The following is a 13585-nucleotide window of genomic DNA, read 5'->3' as shown; positions in this document are numbered from 1 at the left end:
GCACGTCCAAGACTACCGCCTTATTCTCCAGCTGCATGCTTGTTGTGTAATTAAAGAAAAGTGACTCTCGAGAGAAAGATGCCATGCGACAGGGTTCAAGCAGAGGGTTTTTTTTTAATTAGGGAAAGGAATCATAAAAACGGGAGACTGGGGGGTTGGAGCAACAGGAGAGAGGAAAGGAGGAGAGAAAAGGGGAGACAGACAGAAAGAGAGAAAGAAAAAGAGAGAGGATGGGAGGTGGGCAGGGCCCTTTTAAAAGGGAACATAGTGAATGTGCACAGGTAGTGTTCTTGGTGGCTGCAGCTGAGGGCGTGTCCTGTCAGAACCCCAAGGACAGGCCAGTACAAATGCCTGAATACTAACACTTGTGGCCCAAGCATCTCCATTACCAAGTCCAACTTACCTGGTGGTCTGCATACCTGGGACCTCAGTGGAATAATGAGTGTCCATCTCCCTGTGCCTGGCTGACAAGTGCTCCACTGTGTCCAAGCCGAGTGTTTCTGGCTTCTCCCCCAGTTCCCCCACTGCTGTTTCAGGAAAATGTCCTTAAGTCCAGACTTTTTCCTAATTACAGGAAGATAACAGGATAAAAACGATTTAGATTGCCATTGACAAGCCAGTGACTAAAGATGACTTCAGGAAAAGTCAGGCTGATCCATCATAAGGGGCGTTCTCAACCAAGTATCAATTTAGCATTTGATGCTAATGCAACCTAGACCAGCGGTCCTCAGAAGTTCAGCTCAACCTCAATTAGAACTTGAAGGAGGGACACTGGTCTCAGCTTTTAACTCAAAGTCACCTTGTTATCATAGGAAGTGTAGCTCTTGGGCTGGGGAGATGGCCCTGTGAATAAAAACACTTTCTACGCAAGCATGAGAGCCTGAGGCTCAAATCCCCAGAACCCATATGAAAACCAGACATGGTAGTGTGTGTATCTGCACTCCGTTGCTCTTATGAGATGGGAAGAGAGGATAGGAGAAGCTCTGAAGATGATGGGTCAGCTAGCCTGGAGGACACAGTGGTGAGCAGCAGAGATCTGGTCCCAAACCAGGTGGAGGACAAAGATGCATGCACCCATATTCCTACACAGGAGTACACGTACACACGGAAAAGAGAGGTAATTTCTGTAGTGAATAAAATCCTTAACTCCTGTAGTGAATAAAAATTGTGTCTTAGGGACTGGAGAGATGGCTCAGGGGTTAAAGAGCACTGGCTGTTTTTCCGGAGGTCCTGAGTTCAATTCCTAGCAACTGCATGGTGGCTCACAACCATCTGTATTGAGATCTGGCGCCCTCTTCTGGCCAGCAGGCATACATGCAGACAGAACACTATATACATAATAACTCAATCTTTAAAAGTAATTGTGAAGGTTGTTATGTGACAATAGCTACAAGCCATTGCCTGGGCATTACATATTCCAGTCCGGGCCTCTTCCTGGATCCCCTCCCCCTGTACACACAGCCACCATGCTGGTGCAGTCTCTAGTCTGGATCTCCTTACCTGTAGCTCTAGCTCGCCTGTCGCCTCCCGTCCTGTCTGTAGCTTCCCCCAGTAGCTGTTTCTTCTCCGGCTTCCAGCGTGGCTAGGCACTGTCTGAGCCTGGCAGTGTCAGGCAGAGCGGGGGTTATAACAGGCTTTGCACACCTCTGAGGATCTTCTGTGAGGTGGGAACACACTACTTTTGTTCATGCTCCTGACATACAGGCCTGGGATCACATCAGAGGCTTGATTAGAAGCCCCGCTCCTCTGCTGCCCCATTCCCGCCCCAAAGCAGCAGCCCCAATAGTCCTGCTGCAGCCCACTAGAGTTGCCTCCTTCAAGGACACCTCCGGGGCATCTCCTACTTTTCATTGTCACCAGATGCAGCATTGAAGGGATTTAGAGTCACCATGGAAACATACCTGTGGGTGTGTCCAGGAGGGGATTTCTACAAAGTGAACTGAGGTGAGAAGATTTAGCTTGAATGTGGACAGCACCGTCCATCCCACGGGCTGGGGTCCAGGACTGAAGAAAACAGCAAGGCAGCAGCAGCACCGCTCTTGTCCTGACTGTAGATACAGTGTGACCGTCCCCTCCCACCCCTGCAGCCATCACTTCCTCGCTGTGCAGTGGATTGAACCCTCATACCACAAGGCAGAATAAACCCCCTTCCTCAGATTACTGTTGTCCAATGTTTTATCACGGTTCCGAGTTCTAGAAAGACCAGGCTGTGGCAAAAGGAGGACGGACTACCATCCTGAGCCCTCTCTATCCCTTCATGGGTGTCAGCATCATCCGTGTCAGCCACATGGTGGGCCCCAGGCCACACCTCTTGGGTCATGTGTAGAGACCACCTTGCCAGTCTCTCAGGGACAGACCTTTGAAATATCCTCCATTGCCATAGATAAGGCAGGGGTACCATATGGGCTACCTTTGTTCTTCTCAAAGTCTACCCCCAGCTTTCAGTTCTGGAACACACCTCATGGATTTTTGTCATTCATAACATCCTTGTTTCCAAAGAACACGGTTCAGGGAGTGCCACAAAGTCTCCGATGTAGCTCGAGAGAGAAACGTGTTGGGTGTGTAATGTCCGCATGCTAGGGGCCTGAACACCAAGCATACACATCTCCTTATCCTTAAGAAACCTTCCCATGGGCCAGAGGTGGTAGTGCACGCCTTTGATCTCAGCAGTTGGGAGGTAGAGGCAGACCAGTGATCCCTGTGAGTCTGAGACCAGCCTGATGTCCATAGCGAATTCCAGGCCAGCCAGAGCTACACGGTGAGATCCTGTCTCAAAAGGAAATAAGACATCTTTCCATGAGTCACATTTACTTGAGTCCAGGCTTCTACAAAGTAACTAGTATGTTTGTAAATAGCTCCTTTTAGGTTTGCAGCAAGCCTGACTAGACATTAGAGATCCCTCCTCCCTCCTCTCACTCCACACATTGATGGAACCAGTATCAACAGACCAACATGAGTGAATTGGGCGGTGTGCATTAGGGTTCATTTTTTAAGTTTCCCTTTCCATGGGTTTAGGCAGATGTACCCAGAACGATGTCAGCATTTAGAAATTTCCAGTCCTCAGACTCCTCTTAGGAACTCAAATCCGTCTTCTTCCCCCACAGCACCCAGTAGCCTGAGATCTGGTTCCTGGCTCTGGACTTTGCCTTTTCCAGAGCATTGCAGAGTTGGGGGCGCACGCGCAGTGCAGAGCTTTGGGGATGGGTTCCTTGTTCTGCTAACCGTCACATCCTTTCCTTGGCTTGCGTCCTGTTGTGTGGAAGTGCCTCTCTGTTTATCTGTTTCCAAAGCTGGGTAATTGCAAACAAAGCCACTGTGTGCTGCTTTTCATGCTGACTGAACTTTTGGACCAAGTAAAAAATTTGCTGGCAGTGTAATCCTAGTACTTGGGAGACTGAGACAGGACAATCCCCGAGAGTTCACACAGTCAGCCTAGACCACAGAGTGAGCTCAGAATCAGCCTGGACTAAACAGAAAGGCCCTGCCACAGAAATAAACAAATAAATCAGAGTAAAGCAAACGTTGATGGCTTGTAGAATTCTGGATTAGAGACGCTTCGTGACCCATTTGTCCTGTGCAATCACTTACAGAGGTTTGTCTCTCTCTGTCTAGGGATGACTATCAGGAAGATGGCTTCTGCCAGCCTTACCGGGGGATCGCCTGTGCACGCTTCATTGGGAACCGGACTATTTACGTGGACTCTCTCCAGATGCAGGGGGAGATTGAAAACCGAATCACAGGTAGGGAGCACACAGGTCCCTCGGGACATGGCAAACACCTATGCAGGCACCTGTGTGCACAGATGGCCGCCACACTAGTGTTCTGTCAGTGAGTGGCACAGGCAGCAAGCCCCTCCGCCATCTCTTGCAGTAGGAATTACGAGGTCTTAGAAGCCGTTGCACTTGCTAACGGGTTTTGTCCTAAAATACCCCCAGCTTGTGTGTTAAAGTTAGTGTGTTAGTCTCTCTTCCCTTATAATAATGAGATACTCCGAGCTAAACACTTCATAAAGAAATGTCTCTTTGGCTCAGAGTTTCAGGACTGAGATCCCAAGCTCCATGGCACCAGCCTGTTGAGGCCTCCCTGGCTTCACCACATCACAGTGGGAGGCGTCATGGTGGGAGCCCGTAGGCGAAGGGGAAGTCACTTGGCAAGAGAGAAGGCTGGAACGGTACACCATGGGGTGACGGGCAAACCTGTCCTTTCGCAACAACCCTGTGAGAACAGAGCATGAAAACTGCTTCAATTTACTCTAAGAGTGCCACTTAGCAACCAATACTATGCCCTGTCCCCTGTGCCCCTGTCTCTCAGGACCACCAGACTGGAAAGTAAGCACAAGAACCCTAGGGGACAGGCCACTTGTAAGCCACAGTTGACAAATGCAGATTGTTTGACACATGTGCAGACACCAGGCCGGGGGTGTCACATTTGTAGCTCTGTAGCTTCCCAGACTCTTTTTTTAAAGATTTTAATTTATTTATTATTTATTACATATACAGTGCTCTGCCTACATCCCAGAAGAGGGCATCAGATTGAATTGTAGATGGTTGTGAGCCACCATGTGGTTGCTGGGAATTGAACTCTGGACCTCTAGAAGAGCAGTCAGTGCTCTTAACCTCTGAGCCATCTCTCCAGCCCCAGTTTCCCAGACTCTTGTGTCATCTATGTGCCATGCCTGGCCCCCGGGTACACAGTCTGGCACCAGCTGCTTGGGGAGGGAGGCAGGGGGGGCAGCGGAGATGAAGCAGTGAGGGATGCCTCAGTCCTTAGCTTCCAGAGAACAAAGCCAGGGTTTCGGAGACCGGGTTTTGGGTCTGTGTGGTGGAGTAGGTCAGACAGGAAGTGAAGCAGCTCTCCTCAGTCTCTTCAGGACTTTGTGGGCTGGGCCGTGAGGCCTCCACATCCCACCTTGGGTCCCTTGACGGGGTCTTCATTAGAAGAAACCCCAGAAAGAAAATGAGTCAGACCGAGTCCTTCAGCCCTCGGTCCCTTTCTTTACCTGCTCCAAGCAGGGTGCCTTCCTCCCCAGAGTCTGAGGGACCAGCAGAGCCATGGAACTTAATCCTTTCTGGACGGCAGAGGAGGGTGGTGTAGAATAAGGGGGTCTTTAGATTTGTGGCTTTGGGGGAGGGACAGATCCTTTTGCTGTTCTGATGATCAAAAGGGCCTGGCTTGTGCGGGGCAAGCTCTCCGTGTCACTGGCTCTACCCCCAGCCTGAAACACAGAACTGTGATGTCACTCTAGATTTTCTGACTTCTGAAAACACAACTGTGCAGACCGAGTGTCTTAGACGTGGGTACTGTTGCTGTGACGAGACACCAGAAGCAACTTGTGGAGGAAAGGGTCTCAGTTCCTCAGTTCATGATCAAAAGCAGTGAGGGCAGGAGCTCACACAGGGCAGGGACCTGGAGGCAGGAGCTGATGGCAGAGGCCATGGAGGGGAGCTGCTTACGGGCTTGCACCCCATGGCTTGCTCAGTCTGCTTTATTACAGAACCTAGGACCACCAGCCCAGGGATGGCCCCGCTCACAATAGGCTGGGCCCTCCCCTCATTGATTACTAATCGAGAAAATGTCCCACAGGCTTGCCTACAGAGCACCACATTAGCATGGCTGTATCCTGTGTGGAGGGCGGTGATGGGTGACATTTGGACTATGAGCAGGGACTGTGGAGGCTCCCTCCCTCCCTGGAGCTGTTTAGCCCTCAAATGATGCACTTGGAGGTAGAGTCCTGCAAACACAGCCATGACGTCATAAGCTGGTTCCCTGGAGGAAATGCCGACCCTGCCTTTCTTCGGCTTTACTTGCCTGGCATCGAGGCTGACATTTCTACCTGCCGTCTCCTTCATTGCCAAGTCTGTACAGGGTACTTCGTTCCTCAGTTAAGCCAACTCCTTGACTTCTGGTCCCCATACAAGGGCAAAACCTGTGGTTTCCAGCCCCCGGCCAGCCAGTCACCGGGGCTACTCATGTCCCACCCATCTTTTAGGTACTGCACGAACTTTAGTTTGTTTCCTTGCGTGGTCCCAGCTAATCACCTTATATAGATACAGGCCCACAAAGGATGGAGGGACAAACTATCACTTTCATATAGTAAATGAGAATTGGCTGGAACCAGACTTAACAGTTGCAGTTGGAGCCTGGGAATAAAGAAGCGACAACAGCACCACCTGCTGGCTACATGTGATAGTACACACAAATGTGGACCAGAGGGGTGAGCACCCCAGGGACTCTGTCTCTGAGCTTTTGCCCAGAACACAGCCTCTACAGGATGTGTAGACAGAGGGACCCTATTGCTTCTTCTCCGCTTCTTCTGGATGCCTGGTCTCACCTCTGACTTTTCCCAGCCCGCCTTGCCCATCCCCTTTACTGTCTGTGGGTTCTCTGCCTGGGCCTCTGGGGTGAACCCGGTGCACCCGGAAGACCTCACTTAGAGCCCTGCCTCTTTCCGTGCTGTGTTCCGGAACCTTACAACTCCAGGCTCTGTGTAGCCCACACTGTGCAGAACCACACACAGGAGACAGATTCTAGAGCCGGGTGTGTGTGTGGTGGGGTGAAGCCAGGGCTCCCCAGCCCAGCCAGGGCTCCAGGGCTGGAATGAGGTGAAGGACAAGGTGTCCAGGGCACAGGGTACCCATGGGAGCGAGACATGGGGGCGGGGCTCGAGGTTGTAGAGCAGGCCGCTGAGGTTGTGGTTTGGGCAAAGCGCGGGCCGGTGTGTGTGCTTGGGGTATTGATTCTGTTAGGGCACGGGTGTGGGCCAGAGTTTGTCGGAAGGTGTGTCTGGATTTGGTGTTTGTGGTAAGAGCAGGACTGAGGGGCGAGGCGGATCAGAGACCAGGAGGGAGACCGATTGAAGGCGGGGTGTCTTGGGCAGGGGCGGGGCTGAGCTGACCCCGGGCAGGCTCCCGCTCACCGTGGTCTCTTTTCCCCAGCTGCCTTCACCATGATTGGCACCTCCACACACCTGTCAGACCAGTGCTCGCAATTTGCCATCCCATCCTTCTGCCATTTTGTCTTCCCTCTCTGCGACGCGCGCTCCCGGGTGCCCAAGCCGCGAGAGCTGTGCCGGGATGAGTGCGAGGTGCTGGAGAACGACCTGTGCCGCCAGGAGTACACCATCGCCCGCTCCAACCCGCTCATCCTCATGCGGCTCCAGCTGCCCAAGTGCGAAGCGCTGCCCATGCCCGAGAGCCCCGACGCGGCCAACTGCATGCGGATCGGGATCCCCGCCGAGAGGCTGGGTCGCTGTGAGTGTCCCGAGGGTGCGGAGCTGAGGGTACAGGACAAAACAATTACACACCTCCTCTCCGCCTCTTAAGGTCTCTGTGCCCTGCTAAACAGGCCCAGGTTGGCAGCCAGAGCCCACAGCGCAGACAGTCCCAGGACAGCCCTCTAGCTGGGAACTAAGAGATTAGGGCTTAAACGGCCCCAGCCTCTCACTCCAGCTGTATGTAGTCCTTCCTTGTCTGGGTTCTTCTTGAACCTGGGATTTCCAAAGAGAGTGATCTTGATTCCTACTCCAAGCGATGTTGGGAGCATTGGGGAGACAGGGTCATCCTCCCAGCTTGTTTAATGATCCTCCAGGGTCCTGCAGCCCCCAGTCTCCTGAACCCCAAGGATTCCTCGCATTGGGCAACTTTCAAGAGCTCAGAAAGTCCATGCACCCCCAGAGAAGGGAGTTGGGGCTGAGCAGCCTTCCTAGGTGCCTGTCTTCGGAACATCTGACCTCAGAGATGGCGACTATCCATTCTTCTGGCACTGAGACCTGGGGGTGGCCCTTCTTCGGGTCTGCACAGGGCAGAGGCATGCCCCCCTCTCTCCTCCATGAGAACATGCCTCATGTTTCCCCATCTTCCCCACCCCTGGGCTCTGGAGGGTTAGTCAGCTCCACAAGCCCTGGCAGGGGACACAGAGGCCGGCCAGAGTATGTGTAGCATGGCTCTGCCAGCATCAGTGAGGGAAGCCATTTCCTTACAGCGTTGAAGCCTTCACAGGTGCTGCCAAAGCAGATGGGGGAGACCCAGGCCTGAGGCTTCTTTCCTGTGGACCCTAGGAATATTTAATATCTGTAGTTCACCTGGGTGTTATAGAAGTAGCAATTCCTCACCAGGGTGGTCAGGCTTGTGGCCCAGGGTGGTATACGCCCTCACCTTGACTTTATGCTGTGACCCAAGCCAGAGGCTGAAACTTACAAATTCTCTGTTCCGATGGGCGATGGTAACGTCACTAGCCTTGTGGAGTTGGATGGAGCCTGAATTAAGAATTAGACAGGGTTAGGACAGCATCCGCAACAAACACAGGTGAAGCTTCTCAGCACACCCTGGCTTGTAGCTCCTTTGTCGAGGTGGAGGAACTGCGCTCTCAAATGTGGCTGAGCAGACTCTGGATGGGCAGCAGAGGTGGCCTCTGAGGGTGCAGGACCAGCTGTTTGTACAGTTCCATCTTGCTTCTGGAACAAGGCAGCAGGAGGCTGCTGCTGGCATCGGCATTCCGCCCTGGCGGTTGGGTGTGGGCGTCTGGTGGGTCTCGTAGGCAGTCTCGGGGATGCAGCAGCTGCAGTAACTCTCCTTCCCATGAGTCCCTTTGCACCTGTGCCACTGGCGGGCTTGGGACTTGGTTCTGTGCCTCCAGTGCTGCTTCTCCAGGTCATGGACTCTTGGATGTCCTTTGTTGTTGCTTCCTGGAAAGCCCGAGGGCAGGAGGACTCTGCGTGCAGCGTTGCCAGTGCCCCGTGTCCTCAGGCCCCTAACTCTCTGCTTGTCTCAGACCACCAGTGCTACAACGGCTCCGGAGCAGATTACAGGGGCATGGCCAGTACCACCAAGTCCGGCCACCAGTGCCAGCCTTGGGCACTGCAGCACCCCCACAGCCATCACCTGTCCAGCACAGAATTCCCAGAGCTGGGAGGAGGCCACGCCTACTGCCGGAACCCTGGGGGCCAGATGGAAGGCCCGTGGTGCTTTACGCAGAATAAAAACGTACGCATGGAACTGTGTGACGTACCCCCGTGTAGTATGTATTCTCTCTATATATTTTTTTAAAATGTTGACTGTTGAGTTTGCCTATAGTAAGAGTTTTGGGTATTACCAGGGGACAGTGGGGACCCTGGTGTCCCATCTTACCGTCATAATCATTTGTTTTGAATACAGTGGTAATAGCAGATCATCATAGGATGTATTAGGATGTGAGAAGTCTGAACACTATGCCAGGCATTCCTAATCTCACCATCCAACGATGACTGCTGCGTGCATTCTAGAACTTTCCTTCCATCAGGTCCCTATGTGTGTGGTCCTGGGACATTCAGTTTCGCACCTGAGTTAAGGCGTCAGTGTGACTGCATGGGGTCTTCTAGGCTTGGTAGAAGGAATTCTCCATATCCCTTGTCCTGTTTCTTGCCTCGTATGCATAGATCTAGTAGAGTAAGAAGACAGTAGATTTCAGGTCTCAACATCCCCCCCCCAAGGTGTTTTTTTATGTCATGAATGAGAGACGGATGTGCAATTACTGGTTTAAAACATCAGCAGTTGAGGCTGGAGAGATGGCTCAGAGGTCAAGAGCACTGCTGCTCTTCCAGAGAACCCTGGTTCAATTCCTAGCACCCACATGGCAGCTCACAACTGACTATAACTCCAGTGCCAGGGGATCCAACAGCAAACAAAACACCAATGCACATAAAAAAGTAAAAAGGAATCATACAAAGCCCTCGGAATGTGGGCGCCAGCTAGGAGGCCTGGGAAGTCTATGGGACCTCTAACAGTGGAGCCAGTATTTATCCGTAGTGCACAAATGGACTTTGGGAACCCATTCCCTGTGGAGGGATGCTACTGCAGCCCAGATACACGAAAGAGGGCCTAGGCCCTCCCCCAAGTGATGTGACGGACTTGGATGCCCACCCGTGGAGGACCTCACTATCCTAGGGGAGTGGTTGGGGTGGGTGGGGAGGGTAGGTGAGGATCATGGGAGGGTGAGGGAATGGGAGGATCGTTATGTAAAATAAGAGTATTTCTAAAATTAAAAAAATTATTATAAAAAAGGAATCATACAAAAAATTTAAAACCATCTATAGTCAGCTATGTCTGCACGCCCCACCCCTCTAAGGAGCCCTTACCCACAGGCATTATCCATCACCAATCTGGGGTCACTGAGCCACACCTCTTAATAAGCATGTGTTCAGTGCCGGAATGCGCCTTGCGGACGGAAATTTATGATGCCATGTCCAAGTCAAGTCTAGTTCTGAGGGGATTCTTCCATACTGTAAAGTCTTTCCTCCTGCAATTAAAAAAAAAACTAAAGAAAAATATATAGGTTATTGGACCTGGAATCATGAGTTACAGAAAGGTTCAAACTCATGGGACAGAAATGCAAGAGACTTCTTGAAGACTTGCTAATGAGAGTCAGGTAGCTGAGCACCTTGGGAGTCAGAGGAGGCTTCAGGGAGGCCAGGATGGCTTGCGGGGGATGGGATGCAGTTAAAGGAGCTCAGATTTGTCTGTTCTGACAGGAAGAGACCAAAATATCTTACTCTGCTCCAAAGCCAGGAGAGTATAGATTTCATGCCTCTATTTAAAATCATTTCCAAACTCACCTTAGGAAAGTGAACTTTCGGTATGCTGGAATAGTTAAGTACAAGTTATTCTGTATTCTTCCACTGAAACTACACATGGAAGGCTGGGCACCAATCCTTCAGCAGCCAGCCAGCCTTTGGTGACAAGCATCTCTATGAAAAAGACCCCCCCCCTCCCTTTTTTTTTGTATTTTTGGTTGCGAGCCTAGCCTTTAACGGCTGAGCCATCTCTCCAGCCCCTCCCCCTTCTTCTAGTACAGTCTTTTTCCCTAGTAAGTGTGTGCTGTGTTGGTAAGGTAAGTTTTAAATGATGATGGTAAAACAAATGAACCCATAAAACAATGTTCAGGATGCATGTATCTGCTCTTGGGGGAGGGGTGTGAAACCCCCCCCCCACACACTGCTCTTAGTTTTGTTTTGTGTTGCTATGATAAAATACTCTTAGCACAAGCTACTTAAGGTGGAGTGGGTTTCTCTGGGTTCTAATCCCATGTCAGTCAATCATTTCGGGGAGGTCGAGGTAACAGGGCATCCCATGCAGCAGGAGCAGGGAGGGATCAGCAAGTGCTTAGCTCACCCTCTCAGCTCAGACCAGGGGTCCCAACCCAGGCAAGGGTCCTGCCACATCAGTTATCTTAACCAAGACAGTCCCTTAATCTGATGGTCTCACAGGCGTGCCTGGAGGCTTGCAGCCTACGTATCCATTGGCAGTACAAACCGTCACACCCATGCTAAAAGTAAAGCCAGAACTGAAGTCTGATTTCTCTGCCCCGCCCCCAGCTTCTGAAACATTCGAGGGAAGTTGCTGCATAAGTTCAGAGGAGGGTGTTGTCCGTGATTTTATCTCACTGTATGTTGGCTGTTTCAGAAGGCCTGGTGACAAGACTGGGTTTGGGACGTGGTAATTTTTGTTCCTTCCCAAGGTGACACCTGAGCCTGTGTCGCGCACTGAGTGGTCTCCTTCAGACACCACAGTCTCTAGAAAGGGTTTGCTTGCACACGGAGCTCATTGCTTCCTGACTAGAGAGCACCCAAGTCTGATGTCATTATTTATGGGGCTCAAGGGAGTGGAGGAACCCCATGGTTCCCAAGCCTGTCCCTCTGGACAGCCCGCCTCACCTTTTAAGGGGGTAAGGTTAGCCTTAATTTCTCAAAACCCACCAGCTACTCTTGAAATTCAGTGGGGGTGGGAAGCCATGGGGGGGACAACCAGCCCTCTGCCAACGCTATTGTCCTTCAGTCTGTCTCCCTGTGTGCCCCTCTGTACCTTCCTGCAAGTCCTCTACAGAGAGAAAAGGCTTCCTTGACAAGAGTGAAGGGAAAATCAGAAAGCCCTTGTTTGTTGGTCCAAATTGTCTGTGCAGAATTCTTTTCCCTGCTGCATACTGTGGCGAGGACAAGCTCTTGGGACACCTTTTAACTCTTTTTCCTTGCACAGTAACTGCATCTATAATCGTTATCCTGAAAGGTGTCACATTTGTCAAGATGTTAAGTAGGGGAAAGGTTATCAAGGACAATGAACTGTGGAACCCTGGGTAAAAATGAAAGAGCAGAACGTGGGGACAGCCGGCCATACTTGAATACGTTACCTGGTGGTGGGAGGGGGTGGGGTGGGGAGCCTACAGTTGAAATAGGGGTGTCTTCTGAAAACTGATGGGATCCCCACTGTGGTCCCCCAGGTCCCAGAGACGGCAGCAAGATGGGGATTCTGTACATCCTGGTCCCCAGCATCGCCATCCCCCTGGTCATCGCTTGCCTTTTCTTCCTGGTCTGCATGTGCCGCAACAAACAGAAGGCTTCAGCCTCCACCCCACAGCGCCGGCAGCTGATGGCCTCGCCCAGCCAGGACATGGAGATGCCTCTCATCAGCCAGCACAAACAGGTCCTCCGACCAGTATCCTAGCTAGACAGCTCTTTCCCGGCCAGGCTCGGGATGGAGTATCAGCCAGCCCAAACAAGTCCTCCTGGAGGACCCTAGGAGGCAGCTCCGATAGAGCCTTGCACTAACATGGGGTGTCAGTTGGCCAGCATACATAGGCCTTCTGGTGTGCCCTAGTCTGAGCTCAGGGATGGGGGTAGCTGTGACCCCGGGCTCTGAATTTCCTCCACACATTGAACTGAGGCGCCCTAGGTAAAAATAAAAGAGCAGAACCAGGAACAGCCGACCATACTTGAATACTTTTCCTGGGGGTGGGGAGGGATGGGAGTAGGTGGCCTGGAGTTGAGAAGGGAGTGTAGCTTCGGCAGCTGCTTCTCTAGAATAGTTGGGAACATGCGTGTCCACGGTCACCGCCTGAGACTGCAGCCCTACCCCTCCACCTGCCCCAGGACCTCCCTGACCCAGAGAGCTGCCCCAGTTTTGCCATCAGGGTGACAAAGGAGAATTCAGACTGCTCCACCATTTGAGGATTTACACGGCATTTTTGAAAGTGGGGATATTTTCCTGTTGTTCTGTTTTTCAGGAGATTGCCAGCCCTTTAATCGGGGAATGGCAGGCCCCACTAAGAGAGTTCTAGATGCCAGGGAAGTGAGAGGAGACACTGAAATAAATATGCCTGGTGACAGCCTCACCACGCACACATATGCACACTTAGCTCACGGTTGGCTTGGGGAGCAGGTGACTTCGAAGGGAGTGCTTGGGCTGCCGGGGACAGAGCCTGCTCCTTCAGCCCTTCGGTCAAGCATTCCTAATGCTTGCTACGGTTTGGCTTTGAAGAAGTCACAGGCCCTTAGCTGGAGTGCAGCTACACAAGGCTTGGGGCCTGCAGACAGTTCACCCAGAAGGAGTAGGCAGGGAGGAGAGAGAGGCGGGGTCCGTCACTTCTACCCAAAGAATACTATCTATCTACTACATAGGACAGCTTGAGACTGACATGGGGCGGGCTCTGTAGAACACAGTGCTAGGCCCTGAACTAAACAAGTTCCAACAGGCAGAAAGTTAAGGGCGGGGCACCACAGGCCTGTGGGAAAAACAGAGCGTCTTGCCATGATGTGGGCCTGCTGGGAGAGGTGTGACGA

At 52.0% G+C, this 13585-nt stretch overlaps 1 protein-coding gene across 1 annotated transcript in view; it reads left to right on the top strand.

Moving 5' to 3' along the window:
* The window catches only part of Ror2 (receptor tyrosine kinase like orphan receptor 2), a 169856-nt gene that overhangs the window by 153482 nt on the left and 2789 nt on the right, over window positions 1-13585 (top strand). Inside the window, exons 5-8 of the mRNA XM_040755982.1 lie at window positions 3613-3740; window positions 6936-7250; window positions 8770-9015; window positions 12247-12449. Of these exons, the coding sequence (XP_040611916.1) occupies window positions 3613-3740; window positions 6936-7250; window positions 8770-9015; window positions 12247-12449 (892 nt within the window). The remainder of the gene's footprint in view (window positions 1-3612; window positions 3741-6935; window positions 7251-8769; window positions 9016-12246; window positions 12450-13585) is intronic.

This window comes from Mesocricetus auratus, unplaced genomic scaffold, assembly GCF_017639785.1.
Source record: "Mesocricetus auratus isolate SY011 unplaced genomic scaffold, BCM_Maur_2.0 Super-Scaffold_100013, whole genome shotgun sequence".
Classification (NCBI taxonomy): domain Eukaryota; kingdom Metazoa; phylum Chordata; class Mammalia; order Rodentia; family Cricetidae; genus Mesocricetus; species Mesocricetus auratus.
The sequence above is the reverse complement of the archived record's forward strand: the minus strand, read 5'-3'. Positions and strand labels throughout refer to the sequence as shown.